This window comes from Vigna unguiculata, chromosome 3 (assembly GCF_037176805.1).
Source record: "Vigna unguiculata cultivar grain cowpea cultivar isolate G323 ecotype 2 chromosome 3, ASM3717680v1, whole genome shotgun sequence".
Classification (NCBI taxonomy): domain Eukaryota; kingdom Viridiplantae; phylum Streptophyta; class Magnoliopsida; order Fabales; family Fabaceae; genus Vigna; species Vigna unguiculata.
Genome location: NC_140794.1, coordinates 46,523,508 through 46,541,016, shown reverse-complemented (window position 1 = coordinate 46,541,016; position 17,509 = coordinate 46,523,508). Strand labels below are relative to the sequence as shown.

General features: G+C 31.3%; 2 protein-coding genes across 2 annotated transcripts; one reads left to right on the top strand and one right to left on the bottom strand.

Annotated features, from left to right (window-relative positions):
* The first annotated feature begins 250 nt into the window (after positions 1 to 250).
* LOC114177250 (pre-rRNA-processing ESF1-like protein) lies at positions 251 to 6,588 on the top strand. The gene is made up of 8 exons (XM_028062524.2): positions 251 to 486; positions 1,481 to 2,044; positions 2,145 to 2,216; positions 2,301 to 2,524; positions 3,928 to 4,090; positions 4,282 to 4,410; positions 5,212 to 5,894; positions 6,135 to 6,588. Exons 2-8 carry the CDS (start codon positions 1,499 to 1,501, stop codon positions 6,433 to 6,435), a joined length of 2,118 nt encoding a protein of 705 aa, XP_027918325.1. The 5' UTR covers positions 251 to 486; positions 1,481 to 1,498; the 3' UTR covers positions 6,436 to 6,588.
* Positions 6,589 to 6,775: 187 nt separating this feature from the next.
* LOC114177251 (aspartyl protease family protein 1-like) lies at positions 6,776 to 11,335 on the bottom strand. Its single transcript, XM_028062525.2, has 10 exons — positions 10,842 to 11,335; positions 10,188 to 10,320; positions 9,781 to 10,019; positions 9,404 to 9,628; positions 9,180 to 9,315; positions 9,017 to 9,102; positions 8,838 to 8,934; positions 8,692 to 8,752; positions 7,268 to 7,339; positions 6,776 to 7,173 (listed from the first exon to the last, which is right to left on the bottom strand). The coding sequence occupies exons 1-10, from the start codon at positions 11,138 to 11,140 to the stop codon at positions 6,971 to 6,973; spliced, it is 1,551 nt and encodes a 516-aa protein (XP_027918326.1). The 5' UTR covers positions 11,141 to 11,335; the 3' UTR covers positions 6,776 to 6,970.
* Positions 11,336 to 17,509: the final 6,174 nt, after the last annotated feature.

Below are 17,509 nucleotides of genomic sequence, written 5' to 3'. Positions count from 1 at the left end.
GAGCAATGAATTTAATAACGATTAACGAAGATATTTTTTAACTTTAATTAGATTTCAAAGATTTATTTTAAAATATCAGAAAAACACTTCAAATTATTTTCAATCATTACTAAACAAATGAATGTAATTATTTATTTTTTAAATATTTTTCAGATACAAATAATGAAAAACAAATAATTTTAATAACTTTTTATTTATTTATTTATTTTCCCTTTCGTTCTTTTATTCCTTTCCATTCCCTCTTCCTTTGCCTTTTAAACCCTAACACAACATCTGCATACCGCACCTCGCCGCACCTGGACCTCATATCGCCGCACCTGGACGTAACTTTGCCGCACCTAGACGCAACTTTGCCGCACCTAGACGCAACTTTGCCGCACCTAGACGCCGCCCCGCCGCATCCGAACCTCACCCTTGCTGCACATTTTGCAGTTTAAAATTAACGCCGGCACCATCATCTTCACCGCCGAGGAACATCCGAACAAGGTATTTCACCGCCGGCACCATCATCTTCTTCTTTTCCCCAATTTTTGCGATTCAATGTGTTCGACACCATCATTTTTGCCATTCAATTAGTAGTTAAACTTGAAAAAACAGGGATTCGTTTAGTCTCTTTATTCCCGAAAGCCCGTTTCTGCGGTGCTGTCAACCAATTCTTCTCTTTCTGTCACTTTTAACTGGGTGGGAACCATTTGCCATTTGCACTTTTAACTGGGTTTTGTAGATCCTATTACCAATTGTGACATTTGTTTCCTGATAAAATTGCTTTGAAAGAGACTATTGTTGTTGCCTTTAAATGATCACCAACGAGCTTAATTTTTTTTGCAGCTGGTTTGCAGAATTTAAGTGTTTTTTATTTATCTTTTGTTGTCTTTAATGTAAAAGTAAATTAGGAATTTTCGTTGTTGTTTAAGATACTTAACAGTGGCAGTAAAAAAGATACTTAAGAGTGGCTGGAAGTAGTAGAACATACTATTTGTTTGAATGAGTTGTCTTCAGGTTTTATGTATGCTTGGAGCTGATGCTGTGCTTATAGACTGCATATATTTTCCACTCCGCTTTTTGCTTTTTTTTTTAGTTTTATAGGTTTTCACTTTATAGGGTTTATTTGGTTGTTTATTACAATGTTGAACCGTCTATGTGGCTATTTCTTATTGATTGATTGCTCTAAATTTTATAATTTATGTGTGTTATTTAACTTCCTTTTTGGTTTCCTAATTTTTTTTGTGAACTATGCATATTTGAGCATTGTTGATTTTTTGTGATAACAGAGTCATACATTTTCTTTGAAACATGCACTTTATTTATGTTGTATATTTATTTTCCTTATGAGCTTTGGGTTCACTACAATGGACCACGCCCATACTTAGCTCATTTCCAAAATATTGGCAATGCAACATTTTGTAGTTTTTATTTCATTTGGGAGGGAGAATCTAAGTTTGATTGTCTCCTAATCCTTGCCTTCTTTTTTCTCTTACAGTGTCCAACTAGAGCATAAATGGGATCAAAAAAAGCAAAGGAGAAGGACCTAAAGGACAAAAGGAGGAAGGTTAAGGATAATTTGAGTTCAAAACATTCTGCGCCAAATGATGGCAAGGTTATCAGTGATCCTCGATATGCAAAGGCTCACACAGATCCTCGGTTTAGGGAGGCTCCAAAGCGTGAAACGAAGGTTGCCATTGACTCTCGCTTCAACCGCATGTTCACTCACAAGAGTTTTTTGCCCTCTTCTGCTCCTGTTGACAAGAGGGGAAAGCCCAAGAACAAACCAACCTCTCAACTTGGTTCTATGCGTCACTACTACAAAATTGATGAAAAGGAAACAGAGCAGAGTAGTGATGAGGAAGAAGAGATTGAAGAAGAATTGGTGAAAGCCAATCGGTTGAAACCAGGGAGTGATAAAAGTTCTGAGTTGGAAGAGACTAGTGAATCTGAGTCGTCAGCTGAGTCAGAAGAGGCCAGCGAGTCAGAGTCTGCTTCAGATACAGATACAGATGAAGGTGCAGATGAGGTAGTTTACGAGGAAGAAGCATCTGATGTCCAGGTACTGTATTGCATTTAAATTTGAAATTTCTCATCTTTGTTGTGTGACATTGTATATAACACGGATTGGCCCTCATGAATTATTATTATTTTGTGGACAGGAAGATATAGCAGAAATTGAAAAAGAAACACATAGGCTTGCTGTTGTTAACATGGACTGGAGGTTTGTTAAGGTACTATGTATTTCAAGTATAATGTGCATACGAGAATTTTTTAAAATGTTTGGCTAAAATATCGCTTTTTTTGTTTTTGGCTAGGCTGTTGATTTGTATGCATTGTTAAGCTCATTTCTCCCACCTAATGGACTGATCAAATCAGTAACTATCTATCCATCCGAGTTTGGCCTTCAACGTATGAAAGAGGAGGAAATTCATGGACCTATTGGTCTATTTGATGATGAAAATGATGAAAGTGATGAAGATAACAACAATGATGACATTGACAATGAGAAACTTCGTGCATATGAGAAGAGTAGGATGCGGTAAATAACTATAAAAAACACTTGTATTGTGATCTAAATAGCTATAATTGTCTAATGCATTATCAACTTGTATTGTATTAAATATAACTCAGTAATTTTAGAAGTCTAAAGTTGTTCTATCATTTAATGTAAAATTATTAGTACTTTTTCCTTCAAGAACTCATTACATCAATAGGTATGCCTTCTGATTTAATGTTCAAAGGTGGAATATTTTACATGCTGATATTGTTAAGCTGAAGGATAGTGTTTAAAGATGATGATCATGATGACAAGACCTTTACATATTTTTACCTCCTGCCTTCGTTTTCCATTTTTCTTGTAATCTAGCCTCATGTCGGTGTGATCAATAGTGTTTTAATGTCATGCATGTTGATGGGGATTAAGCTCCCCAAAACACATAGAAAGCTAATGGGTTTCATGATCCAAATATCCATCACATAGCTAAGACTAGGTCCAAGATTTTTCAGGTTTACTCTTGTAGGTTGAAGGTGGGAAAGCGTAGCCCAAATGGAGCCCAAGAGGTGTGGGCTAGCAAGTTAGATAAGTAAGAGTATTTTAAAAGGGAAGAATGAGGTGAGGGAGGTGGGGATTATGCATGTTTCTGTTTTTATTCTTTTTTGCCTTGGTTGGGCTGTGGAATTTTCTTCCGCAAATGGGATCATTAGGTCTTGTCTGTCTGTATTTGCATTACACCTTACATTAATATTATAGTCTCCTGTTTTGGATTTGAATATCCTGCCTATTAGTGCTTTCGTTAAGAGAACTTTTGGGGAGATTCCAATGCAAGCAAACCTGTATGAGTAACCCAGAGAAATGCTACCTTAGATTCCCGTTTTGTAGCTGCTGATTCTGTTCTCAATACTGGACTAAATGCATACAGTCTAACTGATTTCCACAATGAGGGGTGTACGGGACAGATTTTAGCCTCTTTTGGCCTTGCAGAGCCAATATGGTGCCAGAATCAACATAAAGTGCTTCTGGAGTTCTTGATGACGGTATAATGTCAAGGGAAACTAAGTTTTGGTGGAGAACCTTGGATACCTCATTCTTGAGACTATCATTTTCCAACCGAGCATATTGGCATTCCTGCATTTTGTTGTGATGATCTAGTTGGGTGGGTGTCTAGAGCTGGAGGCCTTAGAAACACATTGTTATTCACTCATGTCTGATGTCTCGTATGCCTTTATTTATATTGTTGTACCTTTTGATATGCAACATGTGTTAAATAAACTGTTCTGCTGATAGATACATGGATCCACAGCGTACAACTAAGTTAACTTGAGGAAACTTTTCAGCACATCGTTCACTGTTTTAAGATACACATGTTTACCATGTGATTCACGTTCCTTTTTTATCTTTTTTCTTCTTTTCACATTAATCTTTATTATTTCTCTTCTCCCCAGGTACTATTTTGCTGTGGTGGAATGCAACTCAATTGCCACAGCAGATTACATTTACAAGGAATGTGATGGGGTTGAGTTCATGCAGACATCTAATGCACTTGATTTAAGGTTTATCCCAGACGACATGGAATTCAAACACCCACCTCGGGATGTTGCTACTGAGGTATTTAAGATGCGATTGCAGTTGACCTCCAGTAGTATGCCAGATTAAAAAATGCAATTAGAAATTTGATTGATGTGGACTTTCAATTCATGTGGTCTATATACGTGTGCACTCGCACACATGTTTACTTATGATGTATTTATGCTGTATACCAATAATTTGCAAAAATTTTTACTCTGTTGTATTCTTAGGTGCCTGCAAATTACGAGTGTAAGGATTTCTATTCTCGGGCACTTCAGCACAGTGACGTTACCCTTACTTGGGAGGATGAAGAACCTCTTCGCTCAAAGATACTGAATCGGAATCTCAATGATGAGCAGGTCAGCTAGCTTTGTAGTAATCAAAGTTTTAAATAGTGCACTATATAGAACCACGATACCAGTTAGCAATGCAGAGCGGTCCCAGACTGCTACAGGGGCTGCTATGGTGGAGTGGTTTAGTGCAACGGCTGTAGTAGACTAAGTTGCCAGCTGTTGTTGATGCTATAGCAGCTGTGTTCTTTTCAAAAAATACCTTTGAAAAAAAGATATTAGGCCTGTTGGTAGACTATTTTTGGGGATGGCCACCAAACTATGGGCGTCATCTTCTGTATCTGTTGTGCATAAGTTTTATCCATTTTATATTCTGGGCTTGCGTTGTTTCATTCTGGGTCTTGAGTATTTGCATCTTTTATATGGTCATTCCTACACGGTTTTCATATTCATAAAATTAGTTAAAGACCCGTCATACATATTATGAAGGAAACATGCGCAACAGATACAGAAGATGCTAACATATATATATATATATATATATATATATATATATATATATATATATATATATATGTATGACGGGTCTTTAACTAATTTTATGTATCTGTTGTATCTGTTAGCATATATATATATATATATATATATATATATATGCTAACATTTTATCCTTACTATTTTACCGTATACTTGTGTATCCTTTACACATGTCTATTTGTTTTTTATCTACATCATATCTGAAATTGAGAAGCATGGATATTCTTCCATATTACGTTATATGTATTTTCTGTATTTATCTTTTTTGCACTTTGCTTCAAATTGAAACGGTCTTTTTCTTATTTTCCCTTCCTCTTGCTTCCTCTTGAATAGCTAGCTCAGATGGAATTGAAGGAACTCTTAAATTCTGATGATAGTGAAAGTGATGATAGTAAGGTTAATAGTGAGCCAGATGACCAGCCTGATAAAATAGAAAAAAAACGAGCTAAATACCGTGCTTTGCTCCAATCTGGTGATGATTCAGATGGAGGTGGTGAACACGATAACGTACAGGATATGGAGGTCACCTTCAATACAGGTTTGGAAGATTTAAGCAAACATATATTGGAAAAGAAGGATAAAAAATCAGAAACAGTTTGGGATGCATATTTGAGGAAGAAACGTGAGAAAAAGAAGGCCAGGAAAAATAAAGCAAAGAATTCATCTGATGACGATAGCGATGATACTGATCAAGAGGCAACTGAAGAAGCAGATGACTTCTTCGTCGAGGAGCCTTCAGTCAAGAAGAGGAAAAAGGCACAAAGTACAGAAGACGAAGAACATAAGCCCCAAGACAAAGTGAGCAAAGAGGAGCTTGAACTGTTGCTTGCTGATGACAAGGGGACAGATACTGGTCTCAAGGGATATAATCTAAAATTTAAAAAAGGCAAGGGAAAAAGGAAGGAGAATGCTTTTGATGAGGAAAAAATACCAAGTAATGCATTTGATGATCCACGTTTTTCAGCTCTTTTCTCTTCAAACTATGCAATTGATCCCACCGACCCACAATTTAAAAGGTATTTTCTGTTCTATGTGCTGACATTTACGTTCTACTCAATGTTTTTAAAATCAGACTAATAACTGATCAAGACTCTGTTTCAAAGTTCGTAACATTCAAAGAAAATATAGTATCATAATTTTATAACACTAAAACTAAATAAAAAAAATCATTTCAGAGGTTCTTAATATTCAAGAGTAAACAACAATCTAAATGAAATATGTTTAACTTCTTCTAATATAATGGTGGGTGTTTGCAGGAGTGCGACATATGCCAGGCAGCTAGCACAGAAGCAGCAAAAGGATAGTGCGGATCCACCTGCGGAAAGGGAGCCTACAAAACCAAAAGGAATGCAATTGTCTTCAGATGATTCTGGCATGGTTAAAGAGGGTGAGGAAAAACCATTAGAAGTTTCGATATCAAAGAAAGATAAATATGAAATATCATCTTTGGTTAAATCGATTAAGATGAAAGCAAAGCAAGTTCAGTTACCCTCTGGTAGCAAGGCAAGGAAAGAAGAAAAATCACATATTAAAGACATGAAGAAAAAGAGGCGGTAGTTCTACAGAGCCCAGCAGGGGAAAAACTTTTCCTGTCCAAATCACCCATTTGAAATTTTGAATCCACATAATTAGAATGCTTCATTAATATTTTTGTCCAAACTACATGTAGAACGGTATAAATTAATGAGTTTGATAATTAGTTTTGAAAAATGCGTCCATTTGGTGTCATGATCCCCATCATTATATTAGCATTTATAGTTGTATGTTGTCAATCTAGATTTGATTGCATTCCTATACAAATTAACCGGTAAGAGTTTTCACCTCTGGTCTTTTCTACAATAATTAATTATCTCGCTAAGTTTGCACATATCAAGTCTAAGTCGTAATTGTGGAGCAATTTGATTCACCAAATCATGTATATGTAGTAACGTATAACTGAATTTTCCCAAGTTTACATCTATACTGGGTTCTTATATACAAGTCCATCAGAGACCAATATAACTGAAAAAAAAAAGTAAAGCAAAAATGCTTCTCGTGTGGTAAACTAAAAATGGAAAAAAAAACTACTACTTTTTGAATAACACTTTATGGGTCAAAAAATGGCCAAAAGTGAAAGCAGGAGGAAAATAAATGTAAAAGTAGGTTTAATGATGAATGATGTATTAGGTGGGTTAATAGAGGGACTGGATGTCGCCACGGGATTCACAGCGATTGCAGGAGGAACAGCAGGGGAAACAGCAGGAGAAGGCGATGGGCTAATTGGTGGTGTATTTGAGAGCACGTCATCATAAGAACCTGACAACACCATATACCATTGTTTAACAACAGAACAGTGTGGAATACCAATAAATTATCCACTTCAAACGTTGAAGAGATGAAATATACTCACAATTAGTTTCTTTCCATCCAAGATTCATGTTCTCACGATCGAAAACTATTTTATAACCAGTCATGAAGTTCTCTGCAATAACATAAAAATATAATCAGCGTTGCAAGTTTGTGTGCATGTTCAGAAAAAAAAAAAAAACGTTGATGCTTGGTCTAAATCTTGATTTATGATTTTCAGAAACTAAATATGCTGTAGTTGTAACTTGTGATACTCATGACATGTCCCGTTTCACAAACCCATTCATGGTTTGTGTTTTATGAGTTAAAATTGGTTTTCGAGGATGGATTAGGGATTCGTATGATCTGAAACCAACTTGGTGTTTTGTTTAGTTTTCAAAATTTTCAATTTTCAATCATTGTGTATTAATAACATTCTTATGACTTAAAGTATATGATTTCACATGATATATAATACGCTTACATTAATATTACTTATTTTGAAGTAAGATGATATATATAATTCTTAAAAGAAAAAAATACTGTTTCTCTTCTCCTTGACTACGGGTTGCATTTCTTATTTCTTTTAATCTTCCATTATTCAACGATGAAACCTAAGATGGATAAATATCAATAAGTATAGGATTTTTTTTTTGGGATTCTTCATTTTTTTATTTCATTGTCGAATATAAGACACTAGAATAAAAAAAAATTATGTGAGTATTGACCAGTTAATGGATAACTGACAAACAACCGATAGGACCAAATTAGAAATAAAAATCTACAGGACACCGAATAACAATACAAATTTTATAGGAAAAAAAAAAGAGAAAATTCTTAAGAAAAAAAAACATGAAAAAATTTAGTGGGACCAAAAGCATAAAAAATAAGTCAATACTAGTCAGCCTTGTTACTTCATAGATAGATGCAAATGATAGGAATCGAAACAAAAATAACTATTTATTCAGGACCAAAATAATTTATGGAGGGCCATATGTAAAATATTAATGAGGGTCAGAAAAAATTTAAGTCTGTATCTAACATTAAATTGATATATTAAGGCAATTGATCAGATTTATTTAGTTTTACTCATTTTGGACCCTTGGGTATAGGTCGAAACATGACATTATAAAAAAAAGTTAGAAGATGATTTTTTGACAAATTGACAATTTTCTTTTATAATTCGAGATGAGATTTGTTATGTGACTTTCCGTTTTTGTATTTTTTTCATTTTTATATATTTTACAATTATTTAAATGATGACACCTGAAAATTTAAGAAAAATTTGTTAAAAATTAGTTATCAGAATATTATTTTCAAAAAATATTGTGTCTATACCTAAATAAACTGTTCCAATGTGTTAAATGAATGTTCCTAATTGTAGCTGTTATTCTAATAAAAGGCACAATGGTTGAAGGTTCCGAATGCAAAATTTGATGATGATAAATTCTATGAAGAAACAAAATAATTCTGGAGTTAAATACTCACGTCCAATGATATTGATGCTGTTACTCTTGTGGATTCCCAAACAAAAAAAGTTTCCTTCCTTCTGCATGCCACAAAGAGGAAATGAGACTATGAAGGTTTAGAATGATTAGATAGCATAAAATTGGAAAAATATTTTGTGCTCCCACCTCACTAACAACTACTACTATGGGATCCGTCACATAATAATCATCTCCACCTTTCATCGTTAGATTCACAGAGGGAACTGCGATTGTCTCATTTTGACTGCAGGTAAAGTAGAAATCAGTTTCTGATTCATTGTTCAAAAACAAAATTAAGTTAATGGTTGCTTTCAACCCAATATCACCTCGTTATGTCATAACAGTACTCAAAAGGGACAACAGATTCAGGTGATTGAAATGAATGCCGATTTTCTTTGATCCTTGAATTGAACTGCAAACAAATTTTTGACAGCTTATGGTTTGGAACTCATTAATCCTTAAAAAACTGTTGTGTAGTAGATTACTTACCATCTCACCAAGTCGTGTATAAGCTGGATCCTTTATGTATGTAAACGAGGTACCAGAGTCAAATATTGCATGAAACTCAAGATCAGCAACAAGATCTTCCACAACAATTTGGGTTATGCTGATGTTATAAGTTGGACTGCAGGGTTTAATTATGCACCAGCACAGTTAGACACAAGAATTTTTGTTGCTTCTGTTGTAAAGTGTGCAGACAAACATCCACTTACTGCAATTTGTCAACGTTGAATGGTGTTTTTCTTTGGTCTGGTTTGCCAGTATCACCAAACGTGATTCTTCCAACACCATCATCTCCAAAACACATTGAAAAGGAATTTGAGATGAGCCCTTTTTTGGCTAGGACGCTTGGAACAGATCGATTATCCATTCCAAGTCCAAATAGGCCATTTGGAGTTCCCCCATCTTGAAATGCACCAGTTTGAACTTGGCCGCAACTGCAGCAGATTAATCAATATCAAGAATCAAATGGTGATTACAGAAAACAGTATTTGAATGGTAGTTGTAGAATCAACGAGAAGGGTTTTGGCCAAGAGTTTATTGAACCTTCAAATGTAAACACACTCAGTATGTATTTTCAGTATTTTACCCAAAAATAATTCTTGTGTCTGCAGCATCTGTTATATCATCATCTGTGATTAAGTGCAACACGTCCTCTACCAAGATCCCCCTAGTTGAAGTATCGTTTGAAAGATAGTCAACTCGATATCGACAACTGCTGCCAGATGATGGACACTGTTGTCTCTGTGTACAATAGCTGCTGTTGGTGCATGAAATTGTGTTGCTTGTCGATGACTTATCAAGATTATAGGTGTTAAGTTTAATTATCTGCCAATTTGAAGAAGGAAAATGATGATGATGATTGAGTATGAAAAATATACTAGTTTTGTTCAAGATTCATAAAGAAAGTGCAGAGAAAGGAAAAGTGAATCCATTTAACCAAGAATGATCATGAAAAATCAAACACAGACGATTAGGGTAGAAAAATATGAATACCTTTCCTCTTGATATCAATTCGGGCACACACCTGGTACAGTTACAAGGTAACCAAAACAAGTCACTGCCTGTATCCAACGCCACCAGAAACCATAAAGGTGGTGTCCCAACCGAAACATTTGCATAATACAAACTGAAATGCAAATAACGAGGAAATATTATTAGTATATACAAACAGCAACATAGAAACTACGTAAAATGTTAAGTTTTAGTTTTTGGATGAACAAATTTAATCAGTTTTAGTCTCTCTGTTATCAACTGTTTTCAGAAAAAGAACATTAAATTCAACCGTTCAGAAACCAAAAGGCAATAAAACTTGCTCGCTCAGATATTGAAACTTACTGCTATTACACTTATAGATTGAGCGATTCTTAAAAGTGTAAAATGTGAACAAGTATCAAAATAACAACTAAACCAAACCTTTTTCTTTAACTGACAAACCCTTTGGCATCAGAGTTCAGTTCACTCTAAAATACAGAAAGTGCTAGAACTTTTCAAGCAAAGAAAATTACATCTACACTTTCCCAGCACAAATATTCTTCCAGGGTCATAATTTGAGGCTGAATACTGACATAAACTGACCCAGAAAACTTAACTTTTTAGAAAGCAATACAAGTTGAAAAATTGACAAGTGGGGGTGAAGAATTGTCATACAATCCAAAGGCGGGAATCCGGTAAGTGTCATTGCCGGCGTCGAAAGTGAGCGGCGTAAGATGATCGGCGGCGAGTCTCCGACCCCGGAATATTCGATCTCTGTGGGTCATAGCAGCATAGTATTGAGGAGTTCCCTTTTGAGGAAGATCATGAACAATGCCCAGAATCCCCTTAACCGGATCCGAGAGCCTGTGGTTTATGTGAAACCCAAATGTGCCCAAACCATAACAACTCTCCGAAGCCAAACCCAACATCACCACTAACATCACCCATGCCAAACTCACACACCCATAACCCATGACTTGTTCAAGCTAACACTTTTCTGTGTGGGGTGGAAAATTATGTGGCTTAGTTTTTCCTCAAATTTTGTTGTGCTCCTCAATCTTGATGAAAAATGTTGAATGACAAAGAAGATATGGTTTATGTATGGTTTATGGTGTTCGACGCGAACAGAACAGAGGTTTCTTTGGTCAAGGATTACAGAGTTGTAGCTGTAGACAAAAGTTTCAACTGTTTTGTGTGTGTCCGTTTGGGGATGGCTCGACACGTCAAATATGGGTCCCTTATTATGTTCATTAATTAATTCAATTTAATTTAATCAGAAGCTAAGGTTTTTATTTATTTGATAAAAGTAAACGATAACTTGTTTAGCAATTCTTATTTATTTGTGTTACTATCTAGCTAAAATTGGATGATTACAATCATTATTGTAAATCTTTTAACTAAATAAATTATAATAATGTGTCCATGGTGTATATGATTATAGAAACAAGAAAATGCATCTATAATTTTTGAGTTACATATGTTTTTTGTGTGGTTCTTAGTTATAACTAAAAATTAAAATTAATTGATTTTTGAAACTTTAATTTAATTTAATTTTTTAATTTTAAAAATAAGTAAATTTATTTAATATTTTAATAGTACTTTATAATAATATTTAAGTTATTTATATAATTTATTATATATTTTTGTTTAAATTTTAGTTAAGAGATAAAAAATATATTTAATCATTTTTTTTTATAGTTGAGTTAATGCAACTTTCCTTTGAGTTTTACATGAAATTATTGTTTTAGATATATATAAAGTTAGTAAATATAAAATTACTAAATACTCTTATTTAAACGACGATAAAGTTATTATCAACTCAATGCAAATCATATATATTTTTTAAATTCATGTATTGCTCCTTTGGTTAAGTGAAATTATTTAAAGTTACAATTTTAAATTCTTGACTTTATTATAAACAAAGTTCGGCATACTTTCTTCGTGATTAACATGTTTCAATGCTTGAATGTCAATTCTTCTTTCTTAACATTATTGGCTAATAATAGTTAAAGATCAACTTGATCTTTAGTTAAAAGCCATATTTTATCATCTCAAATTCTGGATATATTTTTTATGTATTTTGACTGAGAATTATCAAATATATTTTTAATCAGGTATATTGAGAAATACAGAAAAAGACATTTTTCATATAATACAAAAAGAGTATATAAAAAAATGATAGAACTATATAAGTATTCGATTTTTTTTTTTATAATTCTTATAATGTAATAAAGTTTAATTACTCGTATAGTACCCAGTTTGGGGCTAGTGTGTTAAATAGGTACCCGATTTTAAAAAAGTGTCAATTGCATCCAAATTTTTGAAAATTGCTTCAATCAGGTCCCTTTCAGACAGAGTTGTTAGTCAACGTGCCACATGTCAATCTATGGTTTTTTTATTTTTATTTTTTAAAATTTTAATTTTTTTTATTTTTTAATTTTTTTTTAATTTTTTAATTTTTAAAAAAAAATTAAAAAAAATGTCACTTGTCAAGTCCCTGTATGTGACACGTGGCAATGCAATGTCACGTGTCAGTATCACTATCAGATGTTATTGTGTTGATTTCGATTTAGTCCCCATATATGTCTTTTTGTTTCAATTTAGTACCTAAGTATGTGTATCTGATTCAATTTTGTCCCAATTTTTTTTAATAATTAAAATATTTTATCTGATAGTGATACTGCCACGTGGCACTGACAATACCACGTGTCACACAAGGACTTGACACGTGGCATTTTTTAATTTTTTTTAAATAATTTTAAAAATTAAAAAAAAGTTAAATTTAAAAAAAAAAATTAAAAAAACCACAAATTGACTAGTGACACGTTAACTAAGGACGTTAGTCAACTCTGTCTGGAAGAGACCTAATTAAAGTAATTTTTAAAAGTTAAGATGCAATTGACATTTTTTTAAAATCGGGTACCTATTTAACACACTAGTCCCAAACTAAATACTATACGAGTAATTAAATCATGTAATAATTTATGTCAACATAATAGAATAACTTTGGGTAACTTCTGTGGTTTGGTGGAAGGACTAGATCAAGTCAACAGAAGTTCTATTATCAAATCAAATTTATTATTTAATTAATGGTAAGCAGTACAACCAAAGTGCAAGTCCATCTTGCTAAAAAAATCTTTTACAAGTCAACCTGTATGTAGCCATAACTTTTTTTTTTTTTTTTTACTTTCCATTGATAAATATTTTTTATTTGGTGTATAAATTATTTTTACATGATATATAAATTAAGATGAATTTATAATACATAGGTGAATATAAATTTTATTTTTATATTTTTTAATAAAATTAAATTATACTTAAAATATGTTAAAAATAATATCAAAGATTAAAGTATTTAAAAACTTATTATAATAAAATTTATTATTGTTTGATCTATCGTGACATTTGTAGTTAAATATTCAAATATCTATATATCTCAGTGTTAAAAATGATAGATTAGAAATTTCATTTCGATCAAAGAAAAAAAATTGTAATATAAGAATATAGGCAAATTTTACTATATAAATCGATTTTATAAAATAAACTGGAGTTAAAGTATATAATTTTTTATTATTCTTATTTGATTGAATATAATTTTCTTAATTAAGATTATGTAAAAAGGTAAAATCGTTATGGTTTTTATTTTAAGCCTCATATAAAAACTAATAAATTGAATTATACATTTTATAGTTTTTAATTTTCATAGGTTTTATTTAAATTTTTGCCAATATATATTTTTTAAATAAAATGAAAAAAAAAGATAGATATAGCTTTAAAAAAGCATGTGTCGTTCTATTGAAAATATACAGAAATAAATATTTTATAAACTAGAAAATATACCATCTTAATTTTATAGAGCTAACAGTTTAAATATATTTTAATTAATATATCAATCAAATAGTTAGATGAGCTTTTACATCACATAATGATTATGATTTTATATTTATATTCTAAATATAATACTGGTTTGGTTTTGTAATTTTGGTAGTAATGAATTTATGCATAATAATTTCTCTACGCACTATCTCACTCATCAAGTCACGTGCCCATCAATGAAATGTCAAAGGTTTGGTAACAGTTATTCTAAGCAACGTGCACGTGACACAATCAATAACTTCAAAACTAAAATTGATAAAAATGCAACATAATTTCAACTTCAATTCCACTTAAGAATATTTCTTTCTAATCATATCATATAGTTCAAGAAAAAGAGAAAATATTGTTCTTTCTTATACTAATTTTTTTTATGTAAAAAATTATGGAATTATCTTTGTTTTTTAATAATTTTTCTGTTTAATAATTTTTAATTGATTTATGTGTATAAATTCTTTAAATGAGATAAGACTTTTATAATAAAAAAAATTGTTTAATTTACTATTAAAAACTTTAATATAAATAGAAATAAATTAAATATAGTTAATTTTATAAAATTTAATATTTTTTTTAAGAAAAGTCTCTTACTTTCCTTTACCTTCTCTTTACATTTTTTAACTCTCTACCTATCTGTTTGAAGGTAGCACTCTGAGTGACGAGGTCTACCTTTTCATCTGATCATTTTGTTAAATAGAGTAAGTTATTCTTTTGATTCTCTTAGAGTTATTTGATTTGTACGTAGGGTTGCATGTATATGGTTTATACTTGCATGTCTGGTGTAGAAGCTCTTGGTGAATTTTTGTTCAATTTGGCCATGATCAAATCAATGATATGATTCTTTCTTGTACAAATATTGCCTTCTCTATGAATATGGGTGCTTAGAGACCGATGAAAATATGTTTTGTGCTCTTAATCAAGTAAAAGAAGTTAGTTATTTAAAAAATTAATGTCATTTGTTTTGAAACTGTGTTTTTATTGTGAATTTGATTTATTAAAGCTGAGTTATGAATTGAATGTTGTGGTGAAAGTGATCTGGTGTTTGAATTGTAGTGATTGTTATGTTAAGGTTGAAATGTGTAATCTATTTAATGTGGGATTGTTTTAAAGATTAGTTAGTTTTGTTAAATTGGTATAGAGGGTGCATTTTGGACTGGTAACCTTAGTTTTGACTGTTGATGAGGATTCATTGATGAGACATGTGATTTATTGAATTGGAGCTTATTGAGCTAAAAGAAAGTTAAATGCAATCTTAGAAGTTACATTTAGTAGTAAATAGCGCAGGAAGAGTCAAATTGATCAATTAAAATTCATAGAAAAAATTCCAAGTTTCTAGTGTAGTGTCGGGCGTCTCTACAACGCTGTTGGGCGCCACTTCGACAATGGGCACTAACTTTACTTGCATTGGGTGGAACTTCAGTACCGTTAAGCGCAACAAAGTCAGTGAGCTTACTGACTTGTTGGCGCTGGACACCATCAAGGGACTACGAGCACAACTATTGAGTTAAAATTCTGGGAGGTAGGTTTAGAGGTGTTCTCACTTTGTGCTTTCCTGCCCACTGTCTCCATATATATTGGTGGAACTTAGTTAGGACTAAGGGGAGCCATGACTCTCCCAAAAGTTTTTAATTTTTTTTATATATAATTTATATATTTTAAAATTATATTATATATGTATTTTATATATTATTATATATATATATATATATTAAGTTTTGAAATTTTTTTATCATTTTATTTATATATTATTTATTTATGTATTTTTATTGTTTAAAAAATAAAATAAAAATTAATTTGATGAATGTTCGTTAATAAAAAAGAATAGGATTTTGTCTTTGTACATAAAAAAGTATGAGAGTAGAAAGAAAGATAAAAGAGATTGAAGAATAAAGAGACTCAGAGATGCATTATCACAATATATCTTATAAATCAACATTAGTATTCTATTGTGATTTATGTATCTTATATTTATGATTCTCCTATTCCTATTACGATGTTTCTCCCAAATTAAATTTTCTCCAAATTAGTATGAACTCTAATCAAGATTTTAGGAGTTCTTTTATGAAATTGGCATGAACCCCGATTATAGTTTTCCTCAGATTAATACAATTACAAATTATGAAACTTAGGGATTTTGAGTTTTCAGTTTAAATTTGTAAAATTTTATGAATGTATATGAGTTGCATTACAAATTTTGTTACACATAATAAATTAATTGAATAGCATTAAATTCGAATAGAGTGAATTAATGTGGAAAAATGATTTAAGTAGAGAAAATGAAGATTTTATTTATTTAATTAAAAAAATTATATATAAAAAAATTTAATTTGGCACCCCTGGAATTTTTATCCAAGTTCCGTCACTATCCATATAACCTGTACTGGCCTGACTCTTCTAAGGGCTCTTCTAAGGACTCCCCTGTTTGAGTTGTGCTGAACGAAACTTTGGTGGACAGAAGTTTGTTGAATTTAATGTGTTGTTTGGTATTGAAAGAGTTGTTGTTATATGTATATATTTGGATGAATGATAGGGATGTTTAGATGTTGAATGAGATGATATGTATTTTGAATACAATGAATGTGGAATGACTTTCAAGGAAGAAAAAATTTCACTCATATGTTAGGTTTATTTAGTAGACTCAAAAAGAGATTATGGAGACTCTAAACGATATTCCAACTCATATAGAAGAAAATAAGTGATAGATTATTTTTAACTTTTTTTAAATCTATGTAATATAATTTTCTTTTTAATTTCTATGTAGTATATAATAGGAATCAATGAGAAATAGATAATAGAAAGATTTTTATTTCTTTAAAAAATACATTATTTAATGTTAATAAATAATAAAATATAAAATTAAATACAATAAAGAATAAAATATTTTTTATTTTCTCTTTCATTGTCTTTCGAGTTACTCATTAACTATAGTCATTTTTCACTTTCACATGTTTTCTCATAAGTTTTGTTATATTTTTAAAGAAAAAAATAATTCTCTCTTGTATCAATTGATAGTGAAATATTAGTTTCATACTATTTTGTCTATCATGAATCTTTTGTGCAGTTAGTTTTTATGAACATAAAAGGAAAAGTTATCCCTTATGTATTTTTTATAACCAATTTTCAACTGTGATTTAATTATCATAAAATTTTCTTTTACTAATTACGTCTCTTGATTTTTTATTAGATTTTGATAAAATATATTTCAATCTTAAACTTAAAAAAAAAAGTTATATTGATGAATAATAAAATTATAGATTCCTTCTTTATAAAATGAGAAGAGAAGCTACCAGTGAAGATAGAGTGAGTAAGGATCTATCTGCTCTAGAAGTTGAACATTTTTCTTTAAAAAAATTTAAATGTTAATTAATTTTCTTTGAAATACTTTTAACTGCCATTCTTGTTTATTAAAAGATCTTACTTTCTATAGGTGAAATAATATGCATTGGACGATAATATCAGTAGAACGTTTTATT

Bases quoted from the DNA above. Each gene is read 5' to 3' on its own strand.
- LOC114177250 (XM_028062524.2), top strand. From the start codon at position 1,499: ATGGGATCAAAAAAAGCAAAGGAGAAGGACCTAAAGGACAAAAGGAGG. The intron at 2,045-2,144 runs GTACTGTATTGC...TTTTGTGGACAG, and splicing joins AAGAAGCATCTGATGTCCAG to GAAGATATAGCAGAAATTGA. The intron at 2,525-3,927 runs GTAAATAACTAT...TCTTCTCCCCAG, and splicing joins TATGAGAAGAGTAGGATGCG to GTACTATTTTGCTGTGGTGG.
- LOC114177251 (XM_028062525.2), bottom strand. From the start codon at position 11,140: ATGGGTTATGGGTGTGTGAGTTTGGCATGGGTGATGTTAGTGGTGATG. The intron at 8,935-9,016 runs GTGATATTGGGT...CTTTACCTGCAG, and splicing joins TACTGTTATGACATAACGAG to TCAAAATGAGACAATCGCAG. The intron at 8,753-8,837 runs GTGGGAGCACAA...TGTGGCATGCAG, and splicing joins TAGTAGTAGTTGTTAGTGAG to AAGGAAGGAAACTTTTTTTG.